Source organism: Colossoma macropomum, unplaced genomic scaffold (assembly GCF_904425465.1).
Source record: "Colossoma macropomum unplaced genomic scaffold, Colossoma_macropomum, whole genome shotgun sequence".
Taxonomy (NCBI): domain Eukaryota; kingdom Metazoa; phylum Chordata; class Actinopteri; order Characiformes; family Serrasalmidae; genus Colossoma; species Colossoma macropomum.
The window spans coordinates 979,725-1,004,358 of record NW_023494808.1 but is presented as its reverse complement, the minus strand read 5'-3'; the positions used below and the strand labels follow the sequence as shown (position 1 = coordinate 1,004,358).

Here is a 24,634-nt window from a genome sequence, read left to right as displayed (position 1 = left end):
CCTGCTGGTGTGGGTTTCCTCTAATCCATTGATGCTCACAATGTGATTTGAGTGCAAACAGCTTCATCTAACAGTGAATCCTTAGTCTGTCAAACATGGCTTTATAACGAACTACAAATACCTTGTTTATTTCTAAGCAATTTCATTGAGAATGTACATTTTAATTGCTTATTTTTTGTTTATGTAACCAATTTTAATTGAGTCATTGTGAGAAATTTGTGACTACAGTAAACAGACTTTGTTTTCCCCTCCTGTGTAGGTTCACTAAGGAGAATAAGGAGAGTATAGACCCCTATGCCTTCATGCCTTTCGGTGCAGGACCCAGGAACTGTATCGGAATGAGGTTTGCTCTGGTGTCCATGAAGCTGGCCATCGTAGAGATACTGCAGAGATTTGACATCAATGTTTGTGATGAGACGAAGGTTAGATCATCTAAAGCTAATCATTTACTTGTTAAACGTTAATAATCCATCTGTCTGAGTTCTGCCCAAAAATGTGTTGTTGCGTAAATACTATTGTGAGATCAAGACAAGAATGCATTCAGCCTAATGAGAAAACTGTAGAACAGACTCAGTTTATATCACAATACCTACATTTAGAGTCGGTTATTCATTCAGCCTAATGAGAAACTGTAGAACAGACTCGGTTTATATCACAGTACCTACATTTAGAGTCGGTTATTCATTCAGCCTAATGAGAAAACTGTAGAACAGACTCAGTTTATATCACAATACCTACATTTAGAGCCAGTTATTCATTCAACCTAATGAGAAACTGTAGAACAGACTCAGTTTATATCACAATACCTACATTTAGAGCCGGTTATTCATTCAGCCTAATGAGAAACTGTAGAACAGACTCAGTTTATATCACAATACCTACATTTAGAGCCGGTTATTCATTCAACCTAATGAGAAACTGTAGAACAGACTCAGTTTATATCACAATACCTACATTTAGAGTCGGTTATTCATTCGGCCTAATGAGAAACTGTAGAACAGACTCAGTTTATATCACAATACCTACATTTAGAGTCGCTTATTCATTCAGCCTAATGAGAAACTGTAGAACAGACTCAGTTTATATCACAATACCTACATTTAGAGCCAGTTATTCATTCAACCTAATGAGAAACTGTAGAACAGACTCAGTTTATATCATAATACCTACATTTAGAGTCAGTTATTCATTCAACCTAATGAGAAACTGTAGAACAGACTCAGTTTATAACACAATACCTACATTTAGAGTCGGTTATTCATTCAGCCTAATGAGAAACTGTAGAACAGACTCAGTTTATATCACAATACCTACCTTTAAAGCCAGTAATTCCAGCTAGAGTAGCTAGCAGTGTTGGCTATGACGTTAACCTACAGCTCTAATACAGCTGAAATTTCAGCTCAGCCTATCAAAATCATATATTTTTCCTTAAAAACCTAGATAGTACAACAATAAACCTGAAATTAATAACATTTTTTATTTATTTACTTAGAATTAATTCTAATGCTAGTGTTATATATATAAATGCGTACCCAGTTTTCCAGTACTGCATATATATTTCTGTTAAAAATTACAATTATAATGTGAATAATCTCTGTTTGTTCTTGTTGTTTTTTGTAGGTGCCATTGGAGTTGGGTGTCGGTGCTTTCCTGGCTCCTAAAGACCCCATCCAACTCAACTTCACCCCTCGAGCTAACTCCAAATCAGGCTAACTTGTCCCAGCTTTGTCCTAAAGGCTGATTCTAACTACAGGGAGATTCACTCGAAAGAGGCCCCAAATATTCTGTAATAACTCTCGCTAGGACAAAGCAATCTGAATGAAACAATGTGCAATGAGCATCGGAGCGATGATGTAGGCGCCGGACAGCCGTTGCGACATTTAACCTACGTTTGCAAATTCCAGGTGCAGACCCCCGTACCCCTTCACTCAGTCACTCGACTTCTCATCCAGAGAGTGGTGTACAGTGTTGAGCTGCACGTCAAGATATGTAGCGTATTTTTTTGGTTCAGATTGCTTCATCCTAATGGGAGTTACAACAGAATAATTGGGGGCTCTTTCAAGTGAATCTCCCTGTAGTTTTGGAGTATATAGTATGTTAACAAGTATCAGATTCAAGTATAATCATACTAAAAACATACTTACAGTTTGTTGATTTTTGAGTACGTTGTTGATGGACATAGTGTGAATGTAAAGATGAGAAGGAGGAGCTACTTAAAGCAGGAAATATTGGAAAACTAGGAGGATGTTAAATTGAATGCTAGCTAGTGAACAAGGTCAAGTTGGAACTGTAAAATTAGTAAACAAAGCAGCGCTGCTCTTCTCAAATATGTAGTGTAAAAAGAAAAGCTAATGAAAACCAAAAATAAACTAATGCATGCAGAACAGAAGTGCTCTTGCTTAAAATGAACGATAGTTCCACAAGATGGTCTTGGCTTAGTTTGGTACTTTTGCACTTGGTGGACCCAACTGGAAATTGTGCACTGCCCCCTGTGAACACTACTTTGGGATAAGTTCTGCTATGAATCACAAGACCAACACCTTCATGAGGAGGAAGAAGGACTGAGATGGACAGAGTGACTATTTTCAGGAAATAATAATAAATATTTATTACTCGTAACAACAATATTGGGACACCTACACATCACACTTACAAGATCTTTTATGAATCCCATTCTAAATCCATAGGCATTAATATGGAGTTGGTCCCCCCCTTGCAGCTCTAACAGCTTCCACTCTTCTGGGAAGCTTCTACAAGATGTTGGAGAGAGTCTGTGGGAATTTCTGCCCATTCATCCAGAAGAGCATCTGTGAGGTCAGACACTGATGTCGGACGAGAGGGTCTGGCTCACAATCTCCGTTCTAGTTCATCCCAAAGGTGTGTGATGGGGTTGAGGTCAGGGCTCTGTTAGGGCCAGTCAAGTTCTTCCACACCAAACTCACCCAGCCTGGCCTTTATGGAGCTGCTTTGTGCACTGGGGCTCAGTCATGCTGGAACAGAAAAGATTCTTCCCAAAACTGTTCCCACAAAATTGGAAGCAAAGAAATGTCCAAAATGTCTTGGTGCTGAAGCATTAAGATTTCCTTCACTGGAACTGAGGGTTCTAGACCAACCCCTGAAAAACAGTCCCATAGCATCATCCCTCCTCCACCAAACTTTACAGCTGGCACAGTGCAGGTCAGGCAGGTAACGTTCTCCTGGCATTCACCAAACCCAGACTCGTCCATCAGACTGACTGATAGAGAAGCTGATTCATCACTCCACAGAATACGTTTCCACTCCTCCAGAGTCCAGTGGCGGCGCTTTACTCCACTCCATCTGACGCTTGGCATTGTGCTTGGTGATGTAAGGCTTGTATGCAGCTGCTCGGCCATGGAAACCCTGCCACGAAGCTCCCAATGTAGTGTTTGTGCTGATGTTGATGCCAGAGGAGGATTGAACTCTGCAGTTATTGATCAGCAGAGCATTGGAGTCTTTTATGCTCTGTGCTCCTCAGAACTCGGCGACCCGCTCTGTAACTTTATGTGGTCTGACACTTTGTGGCTGAGCTGCTGTGGTTGATGGTGGAAAATCTAGGAGGGAAGAAATTTTACTAACTGACTTGTTGCAACACTGGCCTTCCATTACAGCAACACACTTGAATTCAGTGAGCTCTTTAGAACGACCCATTCTTTCACTAATGTGTGTAAAGGCAGGCTGCATGGCAGGGTGCTTGATTTTATACACCTGTGGCAATGAGACTGAATGAAACACCTGAATTTAATGATTAAGAGGTGTGTCCCAATTCTTTGCAATTAGGTGTTTGTCTGAATGTAATAAAGATTTCTGAATCCACCAATAAAAATGAACAATAAAGGAAATCAAGCCTAGATGAAATTATATGAAATTACAGAAACCTCCCAGCTGACCACCTCAGATTTGATCAATAACTCAATAGATTTATGTGTACATCTTCAATAGTTTCAGAGATATTGAGGCTTAATTTTACCTCAAAAAGAGTGCTTTGAAAAAAGGTATACATTTATATAAATCATAACTTCTGAACCATTGATGTCATTTGTGTAAAATTTGAAGGTATTATTCTTGTTAGTTTTAAATATGTTTAACAACCAGAACAGAAAACAGGAGCTGCTAGTTAGCCATTTTATGGACTTCTGAATGTTTATCAAATATGTACTAACTTTCGTAATAACTTTGTCCCTCTGTAGCAAGGCTTCTAATCTATGAGCTGTTACAAATAAGAACAATCACAACAGGCCTTTTTAAATGCAAGTTACTCATGTCTGCCAAATCTACAAAAATATAACGTACAACATTTGGAAGATCACATTTCAATGAACAACTGCACCAAATGTTTAACTGCTGTCTTGTTAGACTTGTTAGATCTTTTTTTAGCTGCTTTTGGTGTAAAATAAATTGCTAAATCTCTACTGTTGAGCTGAGTGATCTACAGTAAAGCAGAACAGGAGCTGAACCAGCACAACAGAATGACATTAAGGACAAAGTTTACAGAGACATTCCTGCCTCCCATAAAGCCACTTATATAACTTCATTATCATAACAATAACAAGCATGTATGTATGAGAAATAGACCCAGTATTTTTGTAGAACTGTCAGTTTTACACTATAATATACTTAAATGTTTTTGAAGTAGTTCTGTAAATGTCCATAACAGGTGGACAGGTGGACAAAAGTGGACAAAAGTGTACATAAACACCTAAGCTCGACTTAAAATGATTTTATAGTGAAACTATTATAAAATGTGTTTATGGTAAATCGTTTAAAAATTTGACACAAACTTTCCAGTTGTTGTGATGTGAAAAATAAGAGACAAAACTAAATTTGTTGATAGTAAGCCAATTGTTTGTTTATCTTTAAAAAATGTAATTGAACCTAGTTTTTATTTTGTCTTTGGAGGCCAAAGTGCAGTGTTTGTGGTGGGCCGAGGACCAAAAAGACAAAACAAATAAATAAAGAAGAAGAAGACTGGTAGGTTTTAAATTAAGTTTTAAAAATGTTTTATAAACTGGCACTATATTTCAAAAACATGAATTTAAAATGAGCATAAGAATTTGATCAAATATGTTTACAGTGCGTATCAGCATGTGTCTGAGTAAATGTGCGTATGTGTGCAGATCTGATATTTACTGTCTGTTTACTCACCTAATCATTAACCTGTAGGCTGAGCTTTTAAAGGACGCTCCACTGCAGTTTACAGTCACTTTAACAGAACCATCCAGAGAAACTGTGACACTGGATTACAGACAACAGGAATCATGGGGTACTTCTGGTTCTTCTCTGCTGAAACGTGGGCGCTCCTGCTGCTGTTTATAAGCCTTTTGCTTCTGTAAGTACCTTATAATCATTATTTGTCTATCAAATACATAAACAACAAAACATCTGGTTATCTCAGTATTGTAAACACTGTTTTAACACATTGGAAAAAAATTGAAGAGGTGCCATAACTTTTGCACAAGCCACATTTTTATTTCCAGTAACTGTGTATTAAAATGTAAAGAAGTGTGGTCTCTTTAGAGATTGCATTAACTTACTGTCACTTGGCAGGGGTGCCCAAACTTTTGCACGTTCAGTTGTCTGTTTTTTTGTCATGCATAGTACTTTTTCTACCATAAAAATAATATTGATGCTTATTTTATCTACTGTGAAACCTATTTAAAAGACTGCTGTGTCTTTTCACAGCCAAATACTGTATATTTGCATGCAGCCTTAGATGTTATTATTTATGTTATGGTTTGGCATGAAAGTGAAAGGGCCCAGACTGGGGCTGGGCTGCCTGCTAGGCGAATTGCAGCCACCAGAGGGAGGCACAGAGCCACTCTGCTGTGATTAGTGATTTGTCCCACCCTTAAGCCAATAATTTGGTACAGCCCTCGAGGTTACTCCTGGGTCTTCCTTCCCTCTTGCCTCTCTAGTCTGTACCAGACCCAACCCTTTGCATGTTTTTCTCAGGGTTTCTCTGGCATGTTTCAGGTTTGAATCCACCTCTGGGTGAGCTACCATGTTAGATTAGATTAGATTAGATTCAACTTTATTGTCATCATGCAAACTACAGGTACAGAGCCAATGAAATGCAGTTAGCATCTAACCAGAAGCGCGAAATACAGTATTATTTACATATAAAGTGCAGAAGGATGGCATAGTGGTAAAGCCATGAGGCTTTGGCCATGGGCTTCATTAGGCCCTCCACCTCTTCGGCAGGTGCAAGGTTCTTGTTTGTTGGGAGGAAGGACTTTGTACCTGCATTGACTACCAGGGCCTCAACAAGATCACAGTCAAGGACTGTTATCTCCTCTTATCCCTCATGACCTCAGCCTTCGAGGAACTGCAACACAAAGCTGGACCTGCGCAGCACCTACAACCTCATCCAGTTTCGGCAGAGTGATGAGTGGAACACAGCCTTCATCACTCCACAGGCCACCATGAGTACTTGGTCATGCCCTTTGGACTGATAAATGTACCAGCTATCTTCTGGTGTTACGTCAACAAGATCTTGAGAAAAGCCCTGGACCACTTCATGTTCGTTGATTGTGATGACATCCTCATTTATAGCTGCTCAATAGATGAACATGTAGCTTATCAACATGTAATGTTGATGAATGTAAATACTGGAAAATCTGAAATAATATGTTTTCTTTGGGGACTACTTTGCCTCACAGCTCCCTGCATGTATCCCTCCACCATAAATGGATTTTTAAGAAAAAGTCATAAAATAATGTCTCAGACATTAATTCTGACTCAGTAAGTTTCTCTAGAATGGAGCATTTTACACCAAACCACTCTAAACAACGTCATCTAGCATTTAATTATGCAGGAAATTGGGGAAATTGATGGACATCCTCTGTACTGTATTGTAAATGTGCAGGTATGGATACTGGCCCAACAGTTTCTTCAGAAAATTAGGAATTCCTGGACCCAAACCTCTCCCATTGCTGGGAAACATGTTAGAGTACAGAAAGGTGAGTTTAAACAGGACAAAGGTTTGTCTCTATTACAGTGGAATAATTATTATTTCACATAATTTTTAATCAATATTTTTGTAATTCTGATATTTTCAGGGTTTCCATGCACTTGACATGGAGTGCTTTATGAAGTATGGGAGGATTTGGGGGTGAGTACATACTCTTCATTGCAGTTTTTACCATCTTGTATATAATAAAGGTGTTAGATGGAATCAAACATGCTCCTTCAGAGATATAAAAGAGTTCCTTTGGTTCCATAAAGAACCTTTCAATTAGTGGCTCTGTAAAGAAATGCTTTTTGTAAAGGAAATGTGTGAGTGTGAATAAACAGGTTTCATTTCGTCTTTCTGTCCTCCCAACACCAGCAACTCAATGTGGCTTCCGTAATTCTCAAGGGTTGTGCAAAGCCGGAAAAGCCTTCGCAAGCTTACAGCCTCGCATACTTTGTGCGGTTTCGTATTGCCTGTCACGGATTCTATCACACTAACTATGGCGACGTTTGAGTTACTGAATACCGCCACCATTTAATGTGGAACGGGAGAATTCGAACAAGAAGTTGGCGAATAGGAAGCCAACTTCAGCCTCGTCCTCTTATGAACCTTAATATAAGATAACCTGTATGTTTTGGTGCTCGGTGCTAGTCAGTACTACCGAATAACAGACTTAACATCTTACATTTAGGAGATATTCATTGTTTATTTCACAAATGCGCGTTTCACAGTCAAATATTAGCGTATCTGCCAAAGCCGAATGTCTTCAAAGTCATCCATCTTTGTTTAATGGCATGCCTGTTTTTTAGTGACCAATCACAGGCTCTGTCGCGTGGCGTCTTTGTCCAAGCAGTTAGCCCAGCTGCCATGTGCGTGACACGGGGAACAAAGCCTCCGTGCGATGTCTGTGGTTGTTTGTTTTCTCCGCAATTATGTCACATTGTTCACTGAAGCCAGGCGAATGTCGTCCCCGCAAGAAGTCTGCTGAGGCCTTCAGAGTGTAGAGTGTAAGAAATTAAGTAAATCCACAGGAATATTAAGTACATTTAAAACACTTCGATAAAGTTCCCAATAAGGTTCCTTTGAAGATGCCACTGAAGAACCACTTTTGGTTCCCTAACAAACCATGATTGAAGATGCAATTTGTGAATGTGAATAACCTTGTTAAGGTCCTCATAACATACCAATTTAAATCTTAGAACCTGTGCTTTAAGTTGAGGTTCTTCAAATTTTAAAAAAGGTCTTCACATTCAGACATCTCATTAAAAAGAATGATTCTCCAAAGAACCATCCATTGGAAGCTTCTGTAGGGAACCAAAATGGTTCCACTGTGGTATCAAGCAAGAATCATTTTTGGGACCGTCATTTAGTTAGTTTTGGGAGCGGTTTAGAGAATCGATGTCCATACTGTACAAGGTACACAACACAACTTAGAACACAGAGAACATTACATTCTAGCACATTGGGGTTGTAAGGATTTGCTAAAGTAGACAATCGAGGGGTCATAAATGAACTTGGTGAAACTTTTTTGTGTACATTCTATAAATTCAGCTAGAACCACTTTTGGTTCCCTAAATAACATTAATGGTGGCTCTTTAAAGAACCATTTTTGTAAATGAGATGTATGTAAGTGTGAAGAATCTACTGAAAAGTTCAACTGTAAAGATTCTGCGCCAACTAAAGATTTTCCTTGAATTGTAGTCTAAGACAAAAACTTTATTTAAGGACCTTTAAGAGTGAAAGTATTTAGTTTTATTTCTGTAATATGTCTTTTTCTTTCAGGATATATGACGGGAGAATGCCTGTACTTTGCGTTATGGACAGAACCATCATTAAATCAGTGCTTGTTAAAGAATGTTACTCGCTCTTCACCAACAGACGGGTAGGAACATTATTATCAGTGAAAACGTTTAACCTTGTTATCAGTAGTGATGTCAGCAGGACTTTACTTTGATTACTGTGAGCTTAAACAATAATCTAATATCATAAAAGTAAAAGACAACTGTAAACTGCACTGTGCAAAAGTCAGAGCCCACCCTTCATTCATTTAAATTTCTGTCAAAGCAGTCATTAAATACAAATGATTCATTTTTAAGCATCATGAAAAAAGCAGAAAAGACACATTTATGTTCAGTGAGTCACTCTCTACCTTTATTCCAGCTTCCATTCTTCTCAGGAGACTCACTTTCAGCTCCTCAAAGATTCTGCAGACACACCTCCAAAGTTCAGTCTTAGAAGCTGGTTGATCATTTTCTGAAGTAATCAAACACATTCAGTGGTGTTGAGATCTGGACTCTGGGGTGGTCAGTCCATCGTTCAGCTTCTTTGTTTGATGTGTCCGTCTCCTTTTCTCAGTGAGGTTCTTCTTGATCAGCTACACATCCTTTCAGACCCACAGCGCTGAGTCGTCTTCTCACAGTGGAAGGATGGACAGAAACACCTGTGGATGTTTTCAGATCTGAAGCAGCTTGATTTTCTCCTCTCTCTCAAAGATGAAAGCTTTAAGTGCTGTTTATCTGGTGGGAGTGCAGTTTTGGGGTCTACCAGGTCTTCCAGGTGGTTGTTAGGAGCCCCATTTTCTCTGTAGCTTTTAACCAGTTTTTAAACTCCAGTTTTAGAAACTCCTGTTCTTTTATTTTGATGTTCTCCCTCCTTATGCAGATGGATGATCTTATATCTAATCTCCTCACCAACATCTCCTGAAAATTTAAGGAGTTGTAGTTAATGGCTGTTTTGACTGTAAATGATATAAATGAAGGGTCTCTTTTGAGCAGTACTGTAGATCTACATAACCAATGTTTGCAGTTACATGACTAATATTTGCATATTTTATTTAATATATTTGAATATATTTGCATATGTAACTCACTTCAGCTCTTTAAGATTTGAGAACCATCATATAATAAGTAAAATTCATTACTGCAATAGTTTAATATTAAATGTTAGTGCTGAAGTTCACAGTAACCAAAACTCAACATTATAAGAGAGTTTTGAAGATGGGGGTCAACAACAGACCCCCGTTCTGTTTATGTAAACCTGACCTTTAATGCTGTGTGCCTTTATTCTGTAATGTGGTCAGGATTTCGGTCTGAATGGTCCGCTGTATGACATCCTGTTTGTGGCCATAGACGAGGACTGGAAGAGAATCCGGAACATTCTCTCTCCCTGTTTCACCAGCGGAAGACTGAAGGAGGTGGGATTAACACTAATTAACACTAACATCAACACTAATTAACACTAACTAACACTAACATTAATTAGCAGTAATTTACATGAGTTAACATAAATTTAAAACACTATTGTGCACTAATTTATATAAATTATTATAAAGGTGAATGAATAGACACCAATTAACACTAATTTACATTCTTTAAAAATAAAATGATAATATTTCATGATAATAAACACTAACATATGTTAACACTATTATGCACTCTATTAAATGAACTAGCAATAATGTACATTAATTTGCATAAATGAACATAATTTGAACGAATTACCAAATGCTGTCTGTTGATTACTGTTCAGTTTTATGTGAGTCCAGCATTCACAAATCAACACAAAGAAAAACATCAACCTGCAACTGAAGAATACATTTTATTAAAGTGATTAACTGGCCAGTTTGTGGTTCAGTCGGTCAGTTAGTGGATCATCGGGTCAGATAGTGGTGCAGTCCATCAGTTAGTGGATCAGTCGGTCTGTTTGTGGATCAGTGGGTCAGTTTGTGGATGTGTAGATCAGTTGGTGGATCAGTGAGTCAGTTTGTGGTTCAGTCGGTCAGTTAGTGGATCAGTCAGTCAGTTGGTTGATCAGTGGGACTGATTGTGGATTAGTGGATCAGATGGTGGATCCATGGGTCAGTTAGTGGATCAGTGGGTCAGTGTGGATCAGTCGATCAGTTGGTGGATCAGTGGGTCAGTTAGTGGATCAGTGGGTCAGTTAGTGGATCAGTGGGTCTATTGGTGGATCAATGGGTCAGTTAGTTTATAAGTGGGGCAGGTGGTGGATCAGTTAGTGGGACAATGAGTCAGTTAGTGGAGCAGTGGGTCAGTTGGTATTGTCTAATTACAGGCCTATATCTAACCTGCCATTTATATCTAAGATCTTAGAAAAAGCCGTAGCCCAACAACTTAGTTCATATCTACATAAGAACTACATATTTGAGAAATTCCAATCTGGATTCAGGCCACATCACAGCACTGAGACAGCTCTAGTTAAGATAACAAATGATCTTCTTCTTGCCTCTGATCAAGGCTACATATCCCTGTTAGTGCTACTTGACCTCAGCGCAGCTTTCGATACGATAGACCACAATATTCTCCTCGAAAGGTTAGAAAACATGGTTGGAATCACAGGGACCGCCCTATCGTGGTTCAAATCTTACTTAACAGAACGTTATCAGTTCGTACAGGTAAATGACTTATCTTCCAATTATTCACAAGTAAGATCTGGAATTCCGCAAGGCTCTATTTTAGGACCATTATTATTTACATTATACATGTTACCGTTATGCACAGTTATAAGTAGCCATGGCATTAACTTTCACTGTTACGCAGACGATACGCAACTGTACATATCAGCCAAGCCTGATGACAAATACAGGTTAAAGAAAATAGAGGACTGTGTAAAAGATGTGAAGGGTTGGATGTCGCGTAACTTCCTCCTCCTAAACAGTAACAAAACAGAGGTTCTCCTTCTGGGTCCAAAAGTGGCAAGAAATAAATTATCAGATTTAACTTTAAATCTCGCTGACTTTCCAGTTATACCAGGTTCAGCAGCAAAAAATCTTGGTGTAATACTCGATCCAGATTTATCATTTGATCAACACATAGGCAGCATCACTAAGACAGCTTTTGTACATCTTCGCAATATCGCCAGAATAAGAAATGCCTTATCGCTGCACGATGCAGAAACATTAGTACATGCCTTTATTACCTCAAGGCTAGATTACTGTAACGCATTACTGTCAGGATGCACCAGCAGGAATTTAAGTAAACTTCAACTAGTTCAAAATGCTGCAGCCAGGGTTCTCACTAAAACTAGAAAATATGATCATATCAGCCCAGTTCTATCATCACTCCATTGGCTGCCTGTTAAATTCCGTATAGATTACAAAATTCTTTTATTGACGTATAAAGCCCTACGTGGGCTCGCTCCTGAGTACCTGCAAGACCTTATTTCCCTTTACAAGCCACCACGATTACTCAGATCACAGAGTGCTGGCTTTTTAATAGTTCCCAGAATTCAGAAGGTTTCATCTGGGGGAAGAGCCTTTTCTTATAAAGCCCCCAAGCTCTGGAATGATCTTCCAGAAAATGTTCGGGACTCAGACTCAGTCGCAATATTCAAATCTAGGCTGAAAACTCATTTGTTTAGTTTAGCTTTTGGTAGCTAATGTTTCCCCTTGGATAAAGGCAGCAGATCCAGGGGTCCATGGACGCAGGGAATTATAGTAAACTGAGACTGGTGCTGTCGTCCCGCCACTCACACGCGATCACTCAGGTTTGTGGACGGTGGAGCGGAGGAATGCCAGATTGTTTCAGGGTGCTCCCGTGTCTGTGTGCCCTTTTGGTTCTCTCCTTTTAGTTAAGCTGTTATAGTCAGATCTGCCAGAGTCGTTAGCCACACTCTGGAAATGTTTTACATACTACTATACATACACCCATACAGAAATAAACTAACTCCATTTCCCTACCTTTCTTCCGAGAAAACGACTGCTCACCTGTCCGGCCGGACACTGCTGGATGATTGTTTGTAGAGCTCTCCGGCTACCCGCTTCAGACCAGTTACCCACAACCCAGTCACCGCCACCTGCCTTGGACTGGCTGCCCACTCTACACTGAAGTCTCCTAACTATTACTACTATTACTATTAATATTAGTAGAATAATAATTTTGTACGTAGTTTGACCAGAGGAGGATGGGTCCCCACATATGAGCCTTGGTTCCTCCCAAGGTTTCTTCCTCAACTGAGGGAGTTTTTCCTTGCCACTGTCGCCCCTGGCTTGCTCACCTGGAGGATTTACATTTCATGTTGAAACTTTGTTCTAAACGGATTTCTGTGAAGCTGCTTTGTGACAACATCAGTTGTAAAAAGCGCTATACAAATAAATTTGATTTGATTTGATTTGATCAGTAGGTCAGTTGGTGGATCAATCTTTCTGGCTGGCTTTCAAATGTTTCATAGCATTGAATGGCATAGTGTCCACAGTGGCACAGAGTCAGTTAGTGGAGCTCTGGGTCAGTTGGTAGATCAGTAGGTCAGTTGGTGGATCAGTGGTCAGTTAGTGGAGCTCTGGGTCAGTTGGTAGATCAGTGGGTCAGTTTGTGGATCAATGGGTCAGTTAGTGGATCAGTAAGTCAGTTGGTGCATCAGTGGGTCAGTTTGTGGATCAGTTGGTGGATCAGTGGGTCAGTTGTTGGATCATTGAGTCAGTTGGCGAATCATGGTTAAGTTGGATCTGTGGGACCATGTGTGTATCAGTGGGTCAGTTAGTGAATCAGTGGATAGGTTAGTGGATCAGTAAGTCAGGTGGTGGATCAGTGGGTCAATTTGTGCATCAGTCAGTCAGCTTGTGGGTCAGTGGGTCAGTTGTTGGATCAGTCAATCAGCTTGTGGGTCAGTGGGTCTGTTCGTGGATCAGTGGGTCAGTTGGTGTATCAGTGGGTCAGTTGGTGGATCAATGGGTTAGTTAGTGTATCAGTGGGTAATTAGTGTATCAGTGAGTCAGTTAGTGGATCAGTTGGTCAGTTATTGTATCAGTGGTCAGTTGGTGGATCAGTGGGTAAGTTAGTGGATGAGTAAGTCAGTTGGTGGATCAGTTTGTGGATCACTTGGTGGATCAGTGGGTCAGTTAGTGGACAAGTTGGTCAGTTAGTGTATCAGTGATCAGTTTGTGGATCAATGGGTTAGTGAGTGTATCAGTGGGTAATTAGTGTATCAGAGAGTCAGTTAGTGGGTCAGTTGGTCAGATATTTTATCAGCGGTCAGTTGGTGGATCTGTGTGTTTGTTAGTGTATGAGTGTATAATTAATGTATCAGTAAGTCAGTTGGTGGATCAGTGGTAGAGTTGGTGTATCAGTGGTTAGATAGTGGATCTGTGGGTCAGTTTGTGGATCAGTAAGTCAGTTGGTGGATCAATAGGTCATTTGGTGTATCAATGAGTGGATGAACGATTGTTGTATTTTTGTAGATGTTTGGGATCATGAAGACACATTCAGACACTTTAGTTAGAAACCTGGAGAAGAAAACGAAGCAAAAGAGTGGAGTACATGTTAAAGAGTAAGTATCAGCTTATTATTATTATTATTATTATTATTATTATTATCTTAATGCACTAGTTCTGAAAGTTGAAGGATATTTAAAAGGTGGTAGCCCTTTTCATTCAGCCAACAGTAGCGTACAGAACTCAATTTGCTGAACACCAAACTCAATTTTTATGTTATGATGTTATGTTGTTATATATCGTTGCTGTCCTATGAAAAACAAGTATCTCCAAATAGTAACTTTACAGGAGAAGGCAAAAACACTCTTCACTTTCAATGTAAGTCAATGAAAAGAGATTTTATTCTAAAAATTTGGGGGCATTTTTATTGGTCCAATCGTCATGACATTTTCACACAATGTAACAGATATCTGTTGAGCTTAAACGATGCAAAAAAGTAAAAATCACAAAAAAATGGAGATACATGGTTTTCATTGGACAGCAACGATACGCTGTGTTGTGGTGTTGTGTAATGTTGTCATGTTGTTAGTATGTTATGTTAAAGTGTTATGCTGTTATGGTGGTGTTATGTTGTTGGCATGTTATGTTTTTATGTTATGATGTTATGTTACTGGTATGTTATGTTGTTATGTTTTTAATATATTATGCTGTTGTTGTGTTATATTCAATCATGATATCATGTTGTTGGTAGTTTATGTTGTTAAAATACGATGTTATGTTGTTGGTATTGTCACATAGGGGATTCTCACAAGTATCATTGACAACTCAGAGTTTGAACCCATAATGCAGCTTTATTAAAAACTCGAATCAGCAAACAGAGCACAAGCAAAAAAGCATGCTCTCTAACCATTAGCTCACGGTTCCTACTCACTGAAGCTAACTCCTGTTGCCCTCTTCACACACACAGCCCTGCCCTTCAGAATAAAAGTCTAAAGAGACTAAATCCAGTCTTAAAACTAACAACATCATCTGAGACATCATAAAACAACATAAAAACAAATGCTGAAAGCACCACCTACTGTCTTTTTTTAACTAAATGGAACACAGGCATGTTCTGATGCCACATTGCCCTCCCACTTTGTCCAAGAGCAGCGAGCCCTGCTTACCAGTCCCACCAGACCAAGTCTTTGAAATGACTCAGGGCTCATTGCTTCCTCAATCTGCAGTCCTCCTGAGGGATTCTAAAGCTGCTGAGGGGCATTGGTGGTGCTCTGGTGATGCCAGCAAGCCTGGAGGACTGCATCTTCAATACTGGAAAGGGTGCTGTTTGTGTGCACTGCTCACAGCCTTTGGGGATCCATCCTCTGGAACTAGTGCTGTATGTTTAGCTCCTCCAGCATTGGTGGCTTCACAAGTGAAAAGCCATGGCTTCCTTGACTTGACAGCACACCCTGCCCCTAGGGGTCCACCAACCAGCTCTAACGATATGCGTTTAACTCCTCCTCTCATGTTGACTTGGAAGCCAGTGACAGATTTGAGTTGGAAGCTCATTGCTTCCCAGTTGGCAGCTGTGCCACTCAGTGTAAGGGAGAACACCTGAATGTAGCGGCAACACCGACAAGTCACCATCAATGAAGGCAGCGAGCTGCACATAGTCTAAAACACTGAACTGGAATCAACCCAAAGTCTGCAGCAGCCATCAATCTTTCTGGCTGGCTTTCAAATGTTTCATAGCATTGAATGGCACAGTGTTCCCTCTTTCTGCACCGCCAACAATCCACTCGCTCTGCTGCCAAACGTATTGTCTCCTCCACCAGCATGGGGTTACAAGCCACAGTGTCTCCACACCAAGGACAAGCTCTGACCCTTCTGTCTCTTCTCCCTCACACTCGCTGGCATTGGAGTCCACCCCCACGTCCAAACAAACCTGGCTTCAGCCTGCATATTCTCCCAAAATCGCCTTCATTGATTCTGCTCACTTTAAAGCCTCTCCCCCAGGCAAGTTGGCTTTACAAGCCACAACCAATGGAGTTTTTCTCTAATGTGCATGGCAAACACTTGCTCATCAAACCACCTCCCCAGGCTGGACGTAAGGTGGTACCAAGTTAATGTAACATAGGCAGGTAGCTCTAAAGGTACCTGCAGGGCTGCCCCTTTCCATGGCAGAGGCTAACTGAGCCGCCTTCATTTGGTCCCACCACCCTGCCACAACCACCTCCACGTACCATAACACCTTATCTTAGGAATATACGTTGATATTGTAGGGCTGGATCTGGCTGCTATGTTTGCAGAGTCACAAGTGCTGGTAGTGGTATTGGGCTTGGATGCCGTGGAGGACATAAGTTCAACGATTCATTGCTATATTGACCGCTGCAGGTCAGCTAGTTTTTCAGCTAACCTGCATGCGGAGGGTGCCACACCCCTCCACCCAGCATGACACAAGCTTTCAGGAGGTTACTCTTCTCCAGGGCCAGGGAATGAACCATCCCCTGGTCACCCCCTCTTCACAGCAGCTTGCTGATGTTTTTTTGGCATCTTCAGGAGAGCTCACTCTTCCCCAAGGCCTCCGGACCTGAGTCTTTGCAGCTTCTTCTTGTCCTCCATTGGCCTTGCCTCCCCCTGCTGCCAGTTTCTTGAGCCACTTCTGACACCACTGTAACATAGGCAATTCTCATAAGAAGCGTAGACAACTTGGAGTTCAAACCCGTAACACAGCTTTGTCAGGAACTTGAATCTGCAAATACAGTAGAAGCAAAGCAGCACATTCTCTATTAGTTCATAGTTTCTCACTGCCATATCGTTGCTGTGTTGTGTTGTTATGTTACAGTGTTGCTATTGGTTTGTTATTATATGCTGTGTTATGGTGTTTTGTTGGTACAATATTGTTATTGTATAATGGTGTTATGTTATATATTCTCTGTTATGTTGTTATTCTATGCTGTGTTGTGTATGTGCAGGTTGTTTGGAGCATACAGTATGGATGTGATAACCAGCTCAGCGTTCAGCGTTGACATTGATTCTCTTAACAACCCCAAAGATCCGTTTGTGACCAACGTGAAGAAGTTGCTGGATTTTGATTTCTTAAAGCCAATTTTCCTCATTACAGGTAGTTCAGCTTTACATTTACTCATACTTACATTCAGCTGTTTACAAAATAGTTGATACTTAACCAGAAGTTTCTGCAGTGAACTGTAATAAATCACGTCGGGTAATTCAGTATGATATTTTGTGCAATTACAACACTCAATTCACTATAATCTTCATTATATATTTATTATTTATAGTATGTTTACCAAATATCTTAAGCCAAAATAAGTGTTTTCCCCTTCATGGCTTCTCTAGTGTTGTTCCCCTTCACCATCCCCCTGATGGAGAAAATGAATGTTGCTTTCTTCCCTACATCTGCGACTGATTTCTTCTGTGCCGCCCTGCAGAAGATTAAGGCTGACCGAGTGGCCAAAGACCACAAGGTACATTCAAGACTTCAAGTTGGCAAAGATGTCGATGTTATTGTATGAAATAAGTTGCCTTCACACATATTAATTGTTTAACTTAGATTTTTTCTCTTTTAACAATAATACTCATTTTCCTAAATAAATATGTACAGTTTTATAACATTTATATATGTTACAAAGATACAGTTAAGATTCAGGTTATCTTCAGTATCTTGTAGTCACTTTCTAACTTTTCATGTAGCAGTTCCAGGATCTGTGGGAGAATGACCGATTTTTTTATGTGTCCCCCACTCCCTGTAGAGCAGAGTGGACTTTATGCAGCTAATGGTGGATTCTCAAACACCAGAGAAAGCAGCAGACCAACAAGGAGAGGAGATAAAAAAAGGTAATGCTTTATCAGTTTAGAATGCCTCCTCACTGACCAGCTCAGGTATTAATATTATCAGGAAATAATGTCCACATTCAAAATGTGCTAAATTTAAGACTTGTGTTTTCATTATTTTCTGAGATATAGAGGGAAAGTGCTATGGAAAAAAAGTGCAATTCCTTTTTCAGGATTTTTTTTTATTTATGCATCTCCAGAGACCAGGAAATTTCCAGAGATGCCATCTTATGGCTTGCTAAATATTCACAATTGTTTTGGGGTTTTGCTTTTTTTTTTGCATTGAAACGAATTTGGCCTCCTTATCTTCACATTTAAATGTTTCAGATCATCCAACAAGTTTTAATATACAATAAAGGAACCACAAATAACCACAAAATGCAGCTTTTAAGTGCTCATTCCATTTATTGAAGATAAAGATTTATTCAAAACCTATATCATGCATGTGAAAAAGTAACTGCCCCCCAAAACTTAATAGCAGGTTGTGCCGTCCTCAGCAGTAACAAGTGCAATCAAACGTTTGCTATAACTTCCGATGAGTCTTTTATATCACAGTGGAGGAATTTTAGCCCACTCTTCTTTACAGAATTGTTTTAATTCAGCTACATTGGACAGTTTTTGAGCAAGAAATGTCAGTTTAACGCCTTGCCACAGCACCTCAATGGGATTCAAGTCAGGATTTTGACTCGATCTCTGTAAAACTATGATGTTCTTATGGCAGAATGCGGCGTTAGATTTATGTCAGATGAAATGGGACCCATGTCTTCCAAAAAGTTTCACCTTTGACTCCTCAGTGCACAGAATATTATCCTAAAAGTTTTGGGAGTCATCTAGATGTTTTTTGGCAAATGCAAGACAAGCCTTTGTGTTCATTTTGGTCAGCAGTGGTTTGCGCCTTGCAGCTCTCCCATCAATGCCATTTTTATTTCATTTATTTCATTTATCATGTACATTGACCTTAACTGAGGCAAGGGAGGCCTGCAATTCTTTAGATGTTCATCTGGGTTCTTTTTTGATCTCCTGGATGAGCCGTCGATGCATTCTTAAAATTTTGGTAGGCCGGCCACTCCTGGGAAGGTATTTGAATCTCTTTAGAATGTGGTATTGTGTGCTGTTTTTTGAGGCCACCTAGCTGCTTCACATTACCAGACAGGTTCTATTTAAGTGATGTTTAGGCCCACTTGTTAAAGTTTCCATACCTTAGAAACTAATATACATACAAGCTTAGAATTTTCCACAGTATATATTAAGCACAATGGCATTATTTCCTGAAAATATTAAGCAAATCTGAAATGGTTAATCAGGAACGTTTCCTGAAATCTGGTTATTTGAGGCAGATTTACAGAGTGACTGTTATGTTACTGGTTTTAGATACGTAAAAAAATGTGTATGTTTTACCTCTGAAGGTCTGAGTGATCATGAGATTTTATCTCAGTCCATCTCCTTCATTTTTGCTGGTTATGAGACGAGTAGCAGCACACTGTCCTTCTTCTTCTACAACATGGCCACCAACCCAGAAACGATGAAGAAACTTCAAGAAGAGATCGACCAGACCTTCCCCGATAAGGTGACTGTCGTATTTCACCAGACCTACACAACTGTGTTTCTGGGACCAGAGATCAGCACCGCTGAAATCATCAACTGAAAACTTGTATATGAAATAGTATTTGTTGTTATGTGTGTTGTTATGTTGTCTTTAAACAAATTCCCACACAATCCAAAATCTTGTAGAAAGCTTCCCAAAAGAGTGGAGGCTGTTAAAGTTGCAAAGGGTGGCAACTCCATGTTAACGTCCATGGTTTTGGAATGGGTTTTGCAAAAGGCTCATAATAAGTGTAATAGTCAAGTGTCCACATACTTTTGGTAATATAGTGTCCTTGCCAATTGCATTTAAACAACCTTGCTAGCATTGACTGTGTCTTATTTTTGTCTTTAGGCTCCAGTTCAGTACGATGCAGTGATGAGTATGGAATATCTGGATGCTGCACTGAATGAAACACTGAGGTTGTACCCTGTGGCAGCACGGACTGACAGAATCGCCAAGAAAACCGTGGAGATTAATGGTGTGACTATCCCTGAGGGAACCACTGTCATGATTCCCATATATCCCCTCCACAGAGACCCTGAATACTGGCCTGACCCAGATACCTTCAACCCTGAGAGGTACAGTGAAATAATGACTGCAGTAAAAATGAAGTATCTTTCTAGAACTGCAGAGGAACATCTTAGCATTCAGCATCTCTAAGCATAGTCACTGAAATTTGTACAGCCCTATTTTTCTCTCATTAGATTATTTTCACTACATTACATTAAATGCTAACGCTCCAATGACAGCAGAGTGATAGACAGTAAAGCAGTTCAGGAGCTAAACCAACACAACTTAATTAAGAACTAAACGTTAATGTTAAAAAAGTAAAGTACTTTACTTAATAATATACCTGAGTAAATGGAGACACTACACATCTGTTTACATACATGTTATGTACATATTAAGGATGTCATGAATTAATTAAACAGACAGTCATGCACAAAGTAAAGAAAATAACTGTTTAGTTGAATTCATTGTCAGACTGTAGATCTCAAATTGCTTCAGTGAAACTTTCAGTAAAGCCCAACTCTGATTATTACTGGAGAAGCCTGTTAGGCGTTTAGCTTACTGCTGAGCTGTTCTGCAATTAATAATTACATAAAATCTTTTACTTCAATTCATAACATCAAACAACTATAAATGTACAGTAATTAGTGAGATCCTGCTGGTGTGGGTTTCCTCCCTTTCTGTGATGCTCACTAAAATTATTTGAGTGCTTCAGGCTGTCATATCTTTGTAATGACCTGCGATTTCCCAGTTTATCATTCAACATGCAAGTGAATTACTAAGCTGATACTTATTGCTTTAAAACTAACATTTGTTCTATAGACAATCCAGATAACTTGCTTCCTAAGTGTTCATTGAATCTCAGAGACACTAACAGACCAGGCAATGACAAATAAAATGCACCCTCAGGGAAATAAGGATAAATCCAGCAATGCCTCAAGCAGGACAACGCTGTGAGGTCTTGCTGACTTGGCACAGACTGTACATTCCCTTCTAAAAAAAGAACATGAAAATGCACTGTCCCCTGCAATGGCGTAGTGCAAAATTCTGGGGCCCCACCACAAGAGGCAGGGTGGAGGGCCTGTGTGGACTAAACTATCACTGATATGACTGGCATGTAGTAATTCAAACATGCTAACAAAAAGAATACAAGAAAACACTCTTCCCTTTAACACTGCACAAACCGTCCCTTCCTCCTCGCATTTTTCTCAGCAAATTCCTTTAATGTCTATCAGATCCATTTAAGGAGCATGATGGCTTTCGATGGTGAGAATAGCAAGTCCGGAAAGTCTGTCTTGGGACATTGTGCTTCTCACGTAGTGCAGTACCCACATCCGTCACTCTAGACAGAATTGAGGAATGCCCCAGAAGATCATCCTTGTAAATAATGGCTAGAGCCTCAACAGTCCTCAGCGGACTGGTAGAGTGGTCAAAAATGTCAATCGACTCACTGAAGCTTATTTGAGAATGTACATTTTAATCCATTATTTTTTTGTGTTACTAATTTCAGTTGTTTAATTTGGACAGCTAATTAAATAGTGCAATTGGTTTTTCCCCTATAGGTTCACTAAGGAGAATAAGGAGAGTATAGACCCCTATATGTACATACCTTTCGGTGCAGGACCCAGGAACTGTATCGGAATGAGGTTTGCACTGGTGTCCATGAAGCTGGCCATCGTAGAGATACTGCAGAGATTCGATGTCAACATTTGTGATGAGACGAAGGTTAGATCATCTAAAGCGGATTATCTCTTTACTAAACTCTATTAATCAAGCTATTTAAGCTCCACCCACAAATGCGCTTTTTGTACCTACTGTTGTGAGATTGGATAAGATCATTGTTTATATCACAATACCTACATTTAGAGCCAGTTATTCATTCAACCTAATGAGAAACTGTAGAACAGACTCAGTTTATATCACAATACCTACATTTAGAGTCAGTTATTCATTCAGCCTAATGAGAAACTGTAGAACAGACTCAGTTTATATCACAATACCTACATTTAGAGTCGGTTATTCATTCAGCCTAATGAGAAACTGTAGAACAGACTCAGCTGATATTACAATACCTACATTTAGATGGAGTAATTAATTTCAAATTAAAAAGCTACAAATCTTTTCAGACATGCTAAGGTAGCTAACAGTGTAGGCTATGACATTAATTTATAGCAATAAAACAGCTAATACTGTTTAACTTACTGCTTAGCATGTTAATCAGATGTTTGTCCCTAAAAACTTTGATTGTACAATAAAAAACTGACATGAAGAATATATATATATATATATATATATATATATATATATATATATATATATATATATATATATTTAATAATAGTTCAAATGTTAGTGTTTTAAAAAGTACAACCACAATTTCAAAAAAGTTGGGATGCTGTGTAAAATGTAAATATATGTAAATAAAAACAGAATGCAATGATCTGCAAATCTCACAGACACATATTTTATTCACAGTAGAACATAGAACACATCAGATGTTGAAGGTGAGACATTTTACCATTTCATGAAAAAATTAATTCATTTAGAACTTAGAAGTTGGGACAGGGCCATGTCTACCATTGTGTAGCATCCCCTCTTCTTTTAACAACAGTCTGTAAATGTCTGGGAAGTGAGGAGACCAGTTGCTGGAGTTTTGGAAGAGGAATGTTGCCCCATTCTTGTCTGATGTAGGATTCTAGCTGCTCAACAGTTCTGGGTCTTCTTTGTCGGATTTTTCATTTCATGATGCGGCAAATGTTTTCTATTAGTGAAAGGTCTGGATTGCAGGCTGGTCAGTTCAGCACCTGGACTCTTCCTCTGCGACGCCATACTGTTGTGATGGATGTAGCATGTGGTTTATTGTCTTGCTGAAATAGGCAAGGCCTTCCCTTAAAGAGACGCTGTCTGGATTGGTGCATATGTTGTTCTAAAACCTCTATATACTGTTCAGCATTGATAGTGCCTTTCCAGATGTGTAAGCTGCCCACGCCATAGACAGTAATGTAGCCCCAGACCATCAGAGATGCAGGCTTTTGAACTGTGAGCTGATAACAAGCTGGATGGTCCCTCTCCTCTTGAGTCCGCAGGACACGGCGTCCATGGTTTGCAAAAAATATTCAAAATTTTTATTCATTTGACCACAGAACACTTTTCAATTTTGCCTCAGTCCATTTTTAAATGAGCTTTGGCCCAGAGAAGACGGCGGCGTTTCTGGATCATGTTGGCATATGGCTTCTTCTTTGCATGACACAGCTTTGACTTCCATTTGCGGATTGCACGGCGAACTGTGTTCACAGGCAATGGTTTCTGGAAGTGTTCCTGAGCCCATGCAGTGATTTCCAGTACGGAATCATGCCTGTTTTCAGTGCAGTGCCGCCTGAGGGCCCGAAGATCACGAGCATCCAATACTGACCGTCAGCCTTGTCCCTTGCGTACAGGGATTTCTCCAGATTCTCTGAATCTTTTGACAATATTATGTGCTGTAGATGGTGGGATATCCAAAGTCTTTGCAATTTACGTTGAGAAACGTTTTTCTGAAATTGTTCCACAATTTTTAGATGCAGTTTTTCACAGATTGGTGAACCTCTGCCCATCTTTGCTTCTGAGAGACTTTGCCTCTCTAAAATGCTCTTTTTATACGCAGTCATGTGAGTTAGTTGTAAATTGCTTCTCCAGCTGTTTTTTAATAGTACCACTTACTTTTCCAGCCTTTTGTTCGCCTTTCCCAATGTTTTTGAGATGCATTGCTGCCATCAAGTTCTAAATGTGTTAATGTTTTTCATGAAATGGTAAAATGTCTCACTTTCAAAATCTGATATGTGTTCTCTGTTCTACTGTGAATACAATATGTGTCCATGAGCTTGGCAAATCATTGCATTCTGTTTTTATTTACATTTATTTACATTTTACACAGCGTCCCAATTTTTTTGGAACTGGGGTTGTAAATTCTCATTCTGACAACCACAAAAGAGACTTTTGCTCAGTCCTGTTTATGAATTTATGTTATTTGCAGAACTATAATGTCTATAATCCTGTTTGTTCTTAATCATTTTTGTAGATTCCCTTGGAGTTTGGTAACGATGCTTTCCTGGCTCCTAAAGTCCCCATCAAACTAAGATTCACCCCTCGAGCTAACTCCAAATCAGACGACTTCTGCAACAACAATTACTCCAAATCATAACATGTTACTTGTCCCATTTTGTTCAAAAGGCTGATTCTAGCTAGGTTTTGAGTGTATAATATGTTTACAAGTATTAAAATTGATTATTATCAAAAATGTATACTTACAATCTCTTGATTTTTGAGTATGTCATTGACGGACACGATGCTGATGTGAAGACAAAATGGAGGAGCTACTCAGGGCAGAAAAAATTTGAAAATGTAAAGAATGTTGAATTGAAAGTTGAATTAATACAAAGGAAAAGCAAAAATAAACTAATGCATGCATAACAAAGTGCTGTTGTTTATTTAAAGTCAGTGATCACCGTTGGCATAGTAACATTATTTCATCATTTCCTGTTTGCACAAAAAGATGCAGTACATTAACATTTTGCATTTAATGATTATT

General features: G+C 39.4%; 2 protein-coding genes across 2 annotated transcripts in view; both read left to right on the top strand.

The window, feature by feature from the left end:
• The window catches only part of LOC118797887 (cytochrome P450 3A56-like), a 42,102-nt gene extending 39,718 nt beyond the window's left edge, over positions 1–2,384 (top strand). The window contains exons 12-13 of the mRNA XM_036557183.1: positions 260–422; positions 1,621–2,384. Of these exons, the coding sequence (XP_036413076.1) occupies positions 260–422; positions 1,621–1,713 (256 nt within the window). The 3' untranslated portion in view covers positions 1,714–2,384. The remainder of the gene's footprint in view (positions 1–259; positions 423–1,620) is intronic.
• Positions 2,385–5,181: 2,797 nt separating this feature from the next.
• Positions 5,182–24,349, top strand: LOC118797886 (cytochrome P450 3A56-like). The gene is made up of 13 exons (XM_036557181.1): positions 5,182–5,347; positions 6,884–6,977; positions 7,077–7,129; positions 8,753–8,852; positions 10,050–10,163; positions 14,163–14,251; positions 17,093–17,241; positions 17,478–17,605; positions 17,891–17,975; positions 19,379–19,539; positions 19,909–20,135; positions 21,630–21,792; positions 24,125–24,349. Exons 1-13 carry the CDS (start codon positions 5,277–5,279, stop codon positions 24,245–24,247), a joined length of 1,557 nt encoding a protein of 518 aa, XP_036413074.1. The 5' UTR covers positions 5,182–5,276; the 3' UTR covers positions 24,248–24,349.
• Positions 24,350–24,634: the final 285 nt, after the last annotated feature.